The 11446-nt window shown below is 41.4% G+C and overlaps 1 protein-coding gene across 1 annotated transcript; it reads right to left on the bottom strand.

Annotated features, from left to right (window-relative positions):
• Positions 1 to 8748: 8748 nt before the first annotated feature.
• LOC134288468 (uncharacterized protein K02A2.6-like) lies at positions 8749 to 10630 on the bottom strand. The gene is made up of 2 exons (XM_062853435.1): positions 10236 to 10630; positions 8749 to 10157 (listed from the first exon to the last, which is right to left on the bottom strand). Exons 1-2 carry the CDS (start codon positions 10382 to 10384, stop codon positions 9008 to 9010), a joined length of 1299 nt encoding a protein of 432 aa, XP_062709419.1. The 5' UTR covers positions 10385 to 10630; the 3' UTR covers positions 8749 to 9007.
• Positions 10631 to 11446: the final 816 nt, after the last annotated feature.

Raw genomic sequence — 11446 nt, forward strand, 5'->3', positions numbered from 1 at the left:
ATTTTCTGGAGGAATCCGTGGAGAATTTCTAGAGGAATACCTGGAGGAAATATTAAAGGAATTCTGGCAGACATACCTAAAAGGTTTTTTCTAGAAGAAATTTCAGGCGGAATCTATGAAGGAATTCTTGGAGTGTTCACTGGAGGAATTATTTGAGGAATATCTGAAGAAATATATGAGACTTCCTGAAGAAATTACTGATGGAATGTCTGAAGGAACTCCTAGAAGAATTTCTGAAAGAATTCCTGGAGGGATTTCTGGAAGAATTTTTTGAGGAATTTCTGAAGAAATTCAATAATGAGTCCCTGGAGGAATTCCTGAAAAAAACCTGGAAAATTGCCTGGATAAATTCCTGAAGGAATCCGTGGAGGATTCCCTGGAGAAATTTCTGGCGGAAATCTTCAAGGAATTCCTGCAAAACATTACTGCAGAAATTCTTAGTGGAATTTCTCGAGGAATTCCTTGAAGACTTCCGTGAGAAATTCCTTTAAAATTTTCTGGAGGAATTCGTGAAGCAATCCCTAGAGGAATCCCTGGAGGATATATTGGAGGAACTCTGGCATACATTCCTAAATAAAAATCCTGGAAGAAATTCTTTGGACTAAGAAATCCCTGAAGGCATCTTGGAGAAATTTCTGGAGGAACTCCTGGAAGTTTGGGGCAATACCTGGAAAAATTCATGCACGAATCCTTTGAGGAATCTCTGTAGATTGCAGCAATGATTCCGATCGAAATATTCTATCTAGAGTTTTATGGTGTCTTCTCCAACTCTTGTAGCAGTAATTGTCCAAGATTGAAAGTCTGTCTTTCTTCTTTCTTGATTTTTTTTCCATTGTATTTGATACGTTTATAAAATTTTATAAGAGTCGAGATAATGACTTCATATTCAAGTTTCGCATTGCCTTGAAATCATTACCATTCGAAGCTTTATTCAGAATCCCAATTTGAAGTTCTTGGCGATGTTAGCACCACAGCATGTTGAAGCCCCTTCTTGGGAATTCATATTGCGTGTAACACCATGATTCTATTTTGCACCATGATCATATATTGCACCATCATTGTAGTGCCCCCCCTAAGAAAGAACCCTGCGCACGCTAGTGGCCGTTCTGCGGGCCTAGCAAAAACGGTTGTAGTATTTTGCTACGGAAACTTCTTTGAAAATCTCGGTGCGGTTCGCCCATCATTAGTAACTGCAAAAAAATGTACATATAGGTCATCAATCTTTTGAACTGTTGAACTACCTAATAAGGATCAATTATAATTGCTTACCTGGGGAAAAAACTACGTGCAGGTGACGATGATTTTCCTCCCGGTGTAAGACAGGTAATTTTTCACTTCACAGGTGAGAAATCCCGTGTTATTTGCTTCGGCTTAAAAACAACATAATATTTTTCGTCTAATTTTGTTACATACGACGTTTTGACAGCTTTTGACGAAACTCTCAAGCGTTACGAGTGTTACATAGGTCTTTGTATCGGCTAGACGACGTAACCGACAAAAATGAATTATCAATGAGGTAGTGACTTGAGGCGAATAAAAAAAATAAAATCTAGGAAAAACGAAAAAAATATTTTTCTATCATCTTCATAGCATATACAAAGAAATAAACCAGCTATCATTTCATACAATAAACTCATTTTTGTTTATTTTGTTACTTAGGACGTATTGAAAATTTGCTCTTGATTTAACCTTTCTACATGTCGATATCTCCTTATCTCGATATCTCTCTATCTCGATGCGATCTCGTTCGTTTTTGTTCGAGATTTTCTCTCCATATGTCGATATGCCCATTTTTACCGGTTGCTAGATCTCGTTTCTTAGGTGCAAAACATTCTGGGAAGGTGAAGTGACATCTGTTTGTTGACGGTTTTTCCTACACGGAGAGACGAAACTACCCAAAAGTGGGTTCTTTCCACCCAACTTCGGGGTTGCGTGCGTCAAGCCAATTTTGAGTTGATGGAATCGATGTTTTTGTTGGGTTGTTCCCGCTTGCTTCCATGTGAAAAAAATACCTAATTTTAAGTTTTTTCAACTCAACCGAAATTTTGACTAGGTTGTATTCACTCAAATTTGAGTACTGTGCTAGAAACTCAGTTTTGGCTTGACGCACGGAACTGCAAAAGTTGGGGTGTTTCTCTCTTCACTCTCTGACAACAATAGAAAGAGCGCATGAAAAGGGAGATGAAAAAGAACTCAAAATTGAGTTTAAAAGTACCTAATTTTGAGTTTTTCAGTTTCTCCGTGTAGTTACGGACGATTTTTAAATCTAGTGTGCATTTCAAATTGGTTCTTGAGTTCGATCTCTCCCTATCTCGATGGTCCCTTCAATATCGATATGTAGAGAGTCAACTGTATTTGAATTGGGTTGTTTAGTGAATGAAATATTGCTATTTTCTATAGTCTAATCGAAAGAGCTTATTTTTCTGAGTATAACGTGATTTTATTGGATTCCAATATCTTTGTTTTGATGGTCAAATAAACAAAACAGTTTTTATTTTCGTGGATAGAATGACAGTTCGACCCGAACAAAAAAAATTCCCCATATAAACTTTAAATGCATTTTAAAAATAGTTCTCGGGTACCAAAAATGATGAAATTTTGGATTTCGACCAATTTTTGAGCGGAGAATCCGATTATGAAATAATCTGGATACCCCTAAAGAACCCAATTATGATTGCCTCCTTTCATAGAACGATGTTCAAAACAATCGTCTTTTGATTTGTACAGTCAACTTTCGGTCGTTGGGCTACGTTTAGGTGGGCTACGTTTTAACTGGGCGCCCGTTAGGTGGGCTATAGCCCAGTTAAAACGAAGTTAAACGTCACTTTTTGACGTGAAGCACGATTTGTCAAGGTTGGTAGCTCTGAATCTCTATTGTTAAAGATTATTTGACAGCTCAAAACTCAGCCCACCTAGTGAAAGTCTTTCACTAACTGGGCTAAGAGCTTAGTGCAGCGAGCGAAAGTTGACTGTACTTCAAAAGTAGTTGAAAAGTGTTTCATTACATTGTAATAATTGAAAGAGAAAGTGAACAAAGAGAGCCTCTCAAATGCAGATAGGACCTATGAGCCATTTTACGAGACGTTTCGGATCAGCTGATCGCTCATTTCATGAATGAAAATTTGACAGGAGTTTGCGCCCAAGCCCGTGAGTGTTAATATCAATATCAACACTGTTGTGGTTTCGTAAAATAGACTATTCAAATGTTCGGCCTGACTTGGCCTGAAATGTGATACACTCAGGAAAATTGCCTCATACTTAATGGCAAATATCCATGTGCCAAACCACATCCAAAGTATATGCAATAGAAAAACACTAGAACTCCAATGGCGCTGTAGTAACTTTTCCAATTTAATTATTTTAATAACTTTAGTGGTACTAATTGATTATTTTGAGGTATCAATCTTGTAGAGGATAGTTTGTTTTGATAAACAAAATTTATTTGACACTTCTAGTACCGCTACTGACGCTATAAGGACAAGGCATACTAGATGTTAGTCACACGAACAGCCGCGACATTGGACTTCTGTGGCTAGTTATTCTAATGTATATGCACTCAATACCCGATAACGCAGGCAAATCAGCGCATGAATAATATGTGCTTTAAATTGTATGAGTCGCTGCTGTATGGTGCCTCATCAAAAGTATGAGTCGCACTAATGGAAAACATTTGTTTATTACCCCTATAGGGCACTGCATTGTTTTGATTTTGTATGGGATTTTGACGTTTCTTGGCCTTGTTGTTTACAAAGAGTGAAAGAGAGGGAAAGAATTTCATGCAGTACCCTATTGTAAAAATCCATGTCCCGGACACATACACTGGGAAAAAAAATCATCATTCCTTCCATGTGTCCGGGACATGGATTTTTGCAATGGGGGTAAAATGTGGAGCGGACCTGGTGTGGTGGTTAGAACACTTGACTATCACGCCGAGGACCTGGGATCGAATCCCACTCCCGACATACTCACAAAATGTGGGTTCTTCCTTCGGAAGGGAAGTAAAACGTGGGTCCTGAGATGAAGCCTAGGGTTAAAAATCTCGTTAATATAGACAAAAAAAAATGGGGGTAAACAAATGTTTTCCATTAGTGCGAATCATACTTTTGATGAGGCACCATACAGCAGCGACTCACACAATTTAGAGCACATATTATTCATGCGCTAATTTGCCTGCGTAATCGGGTATTGGTTGCATATACTTTGGATGTGGTTTGGCACATGGATATTTGCCATTAAGTATGAGGCAATTTTCCTGAGTGTAGAACCCGAATAAAATGATATCATACGGCTGCGATACAGTCAATCATTTTCTGATTATTCGTGGAATCATAAAATGGATCATAAACCGATGATTTTGTGAATGATATTAATGATAACAGGAATCATATCCAGAGTTTGAATGATAGACCGAATGGGTTGTTAAGTATCGTTACCATTCAAAAACGGCTATTTTCACGAACAAAATTTACATCAAATTATTCATGGTATAATCACTTTATCATTGATTTTATGATACACTGAATAATGAAACAAAAACTGAAATATTTCACAGCTCTGCCTTACCGACTTAAAAAACTAGGAGTGGGTAATGTCTGAGACATAACCGCAATGTTGACGTAGGACAAAGACTGGAACGAGATTCCGACTTTTATATTTCCATAATACAATGTTTGTTGTTATGATAATACAAATGGTGAACTGATGTGTTGAGTAAAGTTGTTGTGTGATCGCTTTCGCTGAACGCATTCATAACCCAACAAACATTTTTGCTGTATAAGAGTAAAACAAATCACTCTTAAGCTAACTTTAACTCAAGAAGCTGTTATTCAGCTGGTTCGGTTACTTGGAAAGATGTTGACTAGTTCAAGAGTTATTTAGTTTTGAAGAGAAATGGTCAAATTACTGTTCTACGAGAGAATTTTCATCGAGCGGATAAAATTATTAGATAATTGAACGGCGTTAGATAGATCTTTTCAACTAAAGTTTAACGTGAAACTCTTTCGACAATGAGCCATTTTACGAAGTGACAACAATGTTTATGATGATATTGGTTTTCACGGGTTATTTGACGCTGCCTTCTTTTAAAAATTCATTAATAAAATCGGCTCGTTAAATGGACTATACGTTGTTTTCATCCGGGAAGAACATATTAGTGGCCGACTTCACTATTGCTGAACTAACAAGCTTTCAATCTGTCGCTTTTAATTATCCGAATCATAACTCATGAGGAATCATTTTCGCTGATCCTGGAAAAGACCGTTTATAAAACGGAAGATTTTGGCAAGACAATCGCATGAATTCATCACGCAATGCGATTTTACCCATACTGAATGCGGCCGTTTGCTGTCGTGGATGAGATTCCTGGTGCTGCCACCACGATAACCGAGAGTCATCGCTGAGTTTGTGTGCTGCTGCCTAGCTGGGAGGTGACATCTCCCTTCTCCTTGACTGATCCAAGGAAAATGACGAAAGATAACAGAGGAAACAGCTTTTATGCCCCTAGATTAGCAGATGAAGCTCCTCCCATTCGGCGGGCTTTCCAGTTTATTCCGTTTGTATGACCCGCCCATATTGTGTCAGACGCTTCAAACGACTAATCAACCGTTCTTTGAGACAATTTTTAATCGAACGGATAAACTAATTGAAGTATTGAATAGTTAAGATAATTTTAATTCGATAAATATTAGAATGAAAGAATGTTCCAGGCACATTTGTCCGAATAAGATAATGCGTTGCTAAATTTCGTGTAGAAAGATTAGTGATCGATTTTGCTGTTGCTGAGCCACCAAGCATTCAACCATTCACTTTTCGAATGCACTACACTTTTACCGATCGATGGAATATATCCGAAAATTATCCGATTCATAACTCTTAAGGAATAATTTTCTCTGGTCCTGAAAAGGTCCGTTCAAATAACGGTTGATTTTAGAAAGACAAAGGAAAATTATCCGCACTGAATGCGGGAAGCCATCGAAAACTGCCGCCACCTGCTGCCGTGAATGAGATTCCTGGTTTTATCAGATAGATAGCCGAGAGCCGTCGCTGGGTTGGTGCGCAGCTACCCAGCTGCGGAGGTAACTTCCATTGCCGGGCCCACCGCAGCCGTGATCAGTGGATGAGATTCCTGGTGCTATCACTCGTCGCAGTTGACGTGCTGCTGCGCAGCCGTGGACGTGATATTCACCTCCACCCTCCCAGACTGATCCAATGAAAATGACGAAAGAAATCAGAGGGAACAGCTTTTATGCCCCTAGATTAGCAGATGAAGCTCCTCCCATTCGGCTGGCCTGGCTTTCCAGTTTATTTCGATTGCATGACCCGCCCCGCATGCTTCGGACGCTTCAAACGATTTTTAACCAAGAAATGAGAGAAATTTTCATTTAACAAATAAAGTAACAAAAAAATATAAAAATATTTAGATCATTTTAATTCGAAAAATGCTAGAATTAAACAAGGGATCGTCCTTAAATTACGGCACACAAAAATTAGTCATTTTCAACCCCATCTCATCCCTGTCACACTTTTTGTATGGGACCTCTGAAATTTTTGTATGGGTCGTCACACTTTGCTGACCCCCCCCCCCCCCATTTAAACGTGACGTAATTTCTGGACGCTCCCCAATGTTTCACGAAAAATGGTTCTGATAGGACAATGCGTTGCTAAATTCTGGGTGGAACGATTAGTGGCCGGAATTCAATCTTTCATTTCTCGATTGAACCACACTTTTCTCGATTGATGGAATGAAATTATCTGATTTACAACTTTTGAGGAATTATTTTCGGTGGTCCTGAAAAGGACCATTTGATTAATTGACGATTTTAGGAACGAAATGGCATGAAAACATCATGTCACGCAATGCGTGTTGGTGTTCCCTTGCTAAATACAGGATGCCACCGAAAACTGGTACGCCGCTTTCTGCCATGGATGAGATTCCTGGTGCTATCCGCACGATAGCCGAGAGTTTTGCGGCTGGGTTGATGTGGCACTGTTCAGCTGTGGGGGTGACATCCACCCTGTCTGACTGATCCAACGAAAATGACGAAAGAAATCAGAGGGAACAGCTTTTATGTCCCTAGATTGGCAGATGAAGCTCCTCCCATTCGGCTGGCTTTCCAGTTTATTTCGTTTGCATGTCCCGCCCCGCATGCAACAGACGCTTGAATCGGTTAATCAACCGAGAAATGAGAAAATTTTCATTTAACCAATAAAGCAATCAAAATATTGAAAGATTTAGACTAGGGGCGAGACAGATCTAACGAGAGCAAATCTGTGCTCGAGGTGTTGCTCAGAATTCCTCACAGTTCCTCAGAATTTCTCCCATTTATGCCAAAGTGTGATCTGGCACCAATGTCAAACTGCAAAGTGTTGCGTGTGCTGAATGAAAATTGCAGTTTTAGGGATGTCTTTCAACAAATTTCGTCGATCATCGATAAAAGGAGTAACTCAGAATATCTCAGAGTTGCACTCGTTTGCACAGTGTCTTGCCCCCAGGATTTAGATAATTTTAATTCGAAAAATGGTTAAATTAAACAATATTTCACGAAAAATGCACTGGATAGGATAAAGCGTTGCTAAATTCCTGGTGGAGTCATTAGTGGCCGGCATCATTATTGTTGCGGGGCCACCAAGCATACAATTTTTCACTTTTCGGTTGCACCGCACTTTTACCGAGCGATGGAATGAAATAATTATCTGATTCACAACTCTTGAGGAATAATTTTCTATGGTCCTGAAAAGAACCGTTTGAATATTGAACGATTTCAGACAGAAAATAGACATGAATTAGTCATGCCACGCAATGCGTTTTTAATCTTCTCCGTGCTGAATGCTGAACGCCGTCGAAAATTGGCCCGCCGCTTGCTGCCGTGGATGAGATTAGTGATCGCCCTCACTGTTGCTGAACCACCACCAAGAATTCAATCTTCCACTATTTGTTTTCACTACACTTTCTCGGTCGATGCAGGAAATTTATCCAATTAACTCTCTCGGAAGCATTTTCGAAGAAATTGAAATTTATTCATCATGCCACGCAATGCGTGTTGGATTTCTCCGTGCTGTTTGCTGGAAGCCGTCGAAAATTGGCCCACCGCTTGCTGCCGTGAGTGCGATTCCGGATTTTGCTGCTGCCTCTGCCACCACCGTCGATCAATCCGATGCTAGGGGCAGGACAGATCTAACGAGAGAAAATCTGTGTTCGAAATGTTGCTCAGAATTCCTCGCAGATCCTCAGAATTTCTCTCATTTATGCAAAAGTGTGATCTGGCACCAATGTCAAACTGCAAAGTGTTGCGTGTGCTGAATGAAAATTGCAGTTTTAGGGATGTCTTTCAACAAGTTTCGTCGATCATCGACAGAAAGAGTTACTCAGAAATTCTCAGAGTTGCTCTCGTTTGCACAGTGTCTTGCCCCTAGATCCGATGTTCAAACACTTCCTTGGTCTGCCGCGTTAGACGGTTAGAAGGTGAATGTGCAACAGCACCCTTGCCGAAAACCACCGCCACCGAGCCGACACGGCCGTCAAAGAAGAATGAGCGAAAACGCAAACGAAGAAAGTGGGCAGCTCTCGTTCGATGCGTTCACCTCGAGACGACAAAGACGAATGAGGGAAGATGCGAAGAAGCAGTAGCTTTTATATTCGACGGGAGCATCCAAAATGTGCTCGATCGTGATTGGCTGGAATAAACATGGGTTCACTTTTTCAAATTTTTCAATAGTTTGTTATTGAAAATCAGCAAATGTTAATGTGGTAGCCGAAAAGAGATTTATTGAAACGCACGACACAGACCGGGTGGGCAACTACACTCGACGACGTATCTTAGCAGACTGATCACACTCTCTTTGGAGAGAGTAGTATGAGCCCCAAGGAAGGTTGGATGTTTCTCACATGCGTTAGTGTGTGTAACCGTACCACATCCCCGTTTTTATAAAAATGATAACTATTATAAGTTAGTTTTATTTATAACTGTTTATTAATTTAAAAACATTTATTTAGGAGAAAGACAGGTACTTATCTGCGCGGGCTGAATATGGTCTTGGGCTTCGGTGTCCTGTGAGACCGCCTAAGCATACCAGCCGAAGGCGACTGGTCCTCTGTGTCCGAGCTTGTGTTCCGGGTTGAGCTCAACGGGCCTGATGAACGGTGCTCAGTATTGAAGTCAGGATTCATGGAAGGAGTATCATCTCCATCAAGGTCATCTGGTTCTGGATCATGTATGACTTTCAAGTGCGTTGTGTTTCGGTCGTACTGCTTCCCACTTTCCTTTGATTGAACCTTAACGTTGGATCCCGTTTTGTCTACGACAATGAATTTCTCCCGGAGGAAATTTGTAGACAGTTTATTTGTTGGACACAGGTTCTTCATGAGCACGGTGTCGCCTATGGATAAATCACTTGGCTTCGCTTTCCGCTTCCTATCCTCCTGCTGTTTTCCAAGCATTTTCTTCTCTAGATCGCGATCTCTGAAATCCGAGCTGGGTGGAATTGTGTCCAGGTCGTCCACGCAGGGTAGCTTGGATCGAAGTTTTCGGTTTTGCAGTAGCTCGCTCGGTGCTTTACCCGTGATTGAATGTGGAGTATTGTTGTACAACTCCAAATAGTTGTTGAGCTCGGCTTTCCAGTCATTGTACAGTGCATTGGAAATTCTCATCCGTTTTAGCAGGGACCTGTTCTGCCGCTCGACTTCCCCGTTAGCCTGCGGCCAATAGGGCGTAGTGTGGTTCAAATGAATTCCGTTTGTTCTGCAGTACTCCTCAAGCTCACAACTGATGAACTGCTTAGCGTTGTCCAATGTTATCGTCCTGGGTGGACCCCAAGTACGGAAAATTCGCTTCAGCCGCTTGATCGTTTCTTGCGCAGTTATTCTACTCAGTATCTCCAGCTCCATATATCGACTGTAATAGTCAATAACTACTAAAACGTACTCCGCGGATGGCAAAGGCCCAAGGAAGTCGATAGCAACATCAACCCAAGGGCGGTCTGGTAGCGGTCGGCGCATCATCGGCTCCGGGGGATCAGGGACTTGAACCAGTCGGCATCCCTCGCAGGATTCACAAATCTTGACCGCTGCTTGGTCAATTCCTGGCCACCAGCATCTTTCCCGTAACCGTCGTTTCATCAGAGACTGTCCTGGGTGCCCTTCGTGAGCTAAATCAAGCATCCTTTTGTAATAAAATGATATAGGTTCAATATTATTAAGATTTAAATAAAAAAAATGAATAAGTTATTGTTTACTTCACCTTTGTCGCAAAATTCGCGGTATGACTAATTTAGAGCCACGTAAAATCAAAGAATTTGCGTGAGTATACTCGTGACGGAATGAAGCATACGGTTTAACATCATCATCATTCCAAGAGTCGTTCGTTATGCACATCTTCAGCTTTTGCATCTCAGGATCCTCCGTTGTAGCTCGAATAACTTCTTCGACGTCGATAGCGGCCGCCTCCTGGATGGTTCTGATGACGATTTCAGTTTCAGGATCGAAATCGTCTTGGGGTGTATCATTTGGTAGGACTGCCAACGATTCAACCGCTACACGCCTTATGTAGACTTCACTTTCATCCGACCACTGTTTATCGTGAACCGTTGCTCCTAGCCTAGAAAGACTGTCCGCCAGGTTTGCTGAGCCCTTTCGATAGATGTAGCCGCTGCTGGGCGATCCAGCATGAAACGCGTGGCTTAAGCGCCACTCCACAAGGGAGACCACGCGCCCGATATTATATTGCCCGGATGAGACCCCCTAAGGGCGAGTCCATTTGAAAATTCCTGAAAGGATTTACGGATCGATCCAGCTGGCTACGCACTAAAACGTCCAAACGGGAACACCCTATTATCGCAACATAACTACACAGTCACGACGACACTCAGAGAACGGTGAGAGACCACCCGTACCCTCAAGATCTCACTAGTGAGAAGTTCTCATCATCGGCAGACTCTCTCCGTTCATCACTAGATTGCTCACTGACCTGGAAGACACTCAACAACCCAATCAAACTCACTGACGTGGAGGACGGGACAACGAAACTACTAACATGCTATGTGATGATAAACGCAATTAAATGATCAAATGGCTAGGAAGGAAACTCTGTACTCTACATTTATTTTGATTTGTAACGAAACGATTATTATTGGCTTATCATTCTAACGACATATAATTAACATTTATTGGAAACAGTAGGGTACAACATTCAAATTTAGGGTATCATAGTGTGTGTTCGTTCCTCTCTCCTACTTCCTAGCGTGTGTGCGAATTCTAACTCCTCCCTATCTGACTATCTGTGCTCAGTGCTCTCAATGTTCTAATGACGTCATTTTCCTAGGCAGAACAGCAGTGTAATGGGCTGCGCTCCTATTCCCCGAAACTGATTGGCGGTGGTGAACGATGGCGTTTCACGCACGCATTTCTCACGGAGCCAAGACGTTGATCCGCAGAAGTCGTTCAACGGGTTCC

Source organism: Aedes albopictus, chromosome 2 (assembly GCF_035046485.1).
Source record: "Aedes albopictus strain Foshan chromosome 2, AalbF5, whole genome shotgun sequence".
In the NCBI taxonomy this organism is placed as follows: Eukaryota; Metazoa; Arthropoda; class Insecta; order Diptera; family Culicidae; genus Aedes; species Aedes albopictus.

Excerpts from the sequence above, each read along its gene's own strand:
- LOC134288468 (XM_062853435.1), bottom strand. The coding sequence starts at position 10,384 with ATGCAAAAGCTGAAGATGTGCATAACGAACGACTCTTGGAATGATGAT. Across the intron at positions 10,158-10,235 it reads CCGCGAATTTTGCGACAAAG|GATGCTTGATTTAGCTCACG; the intron begins GTGAAGTAAACA and ends TTATTACAAAAG.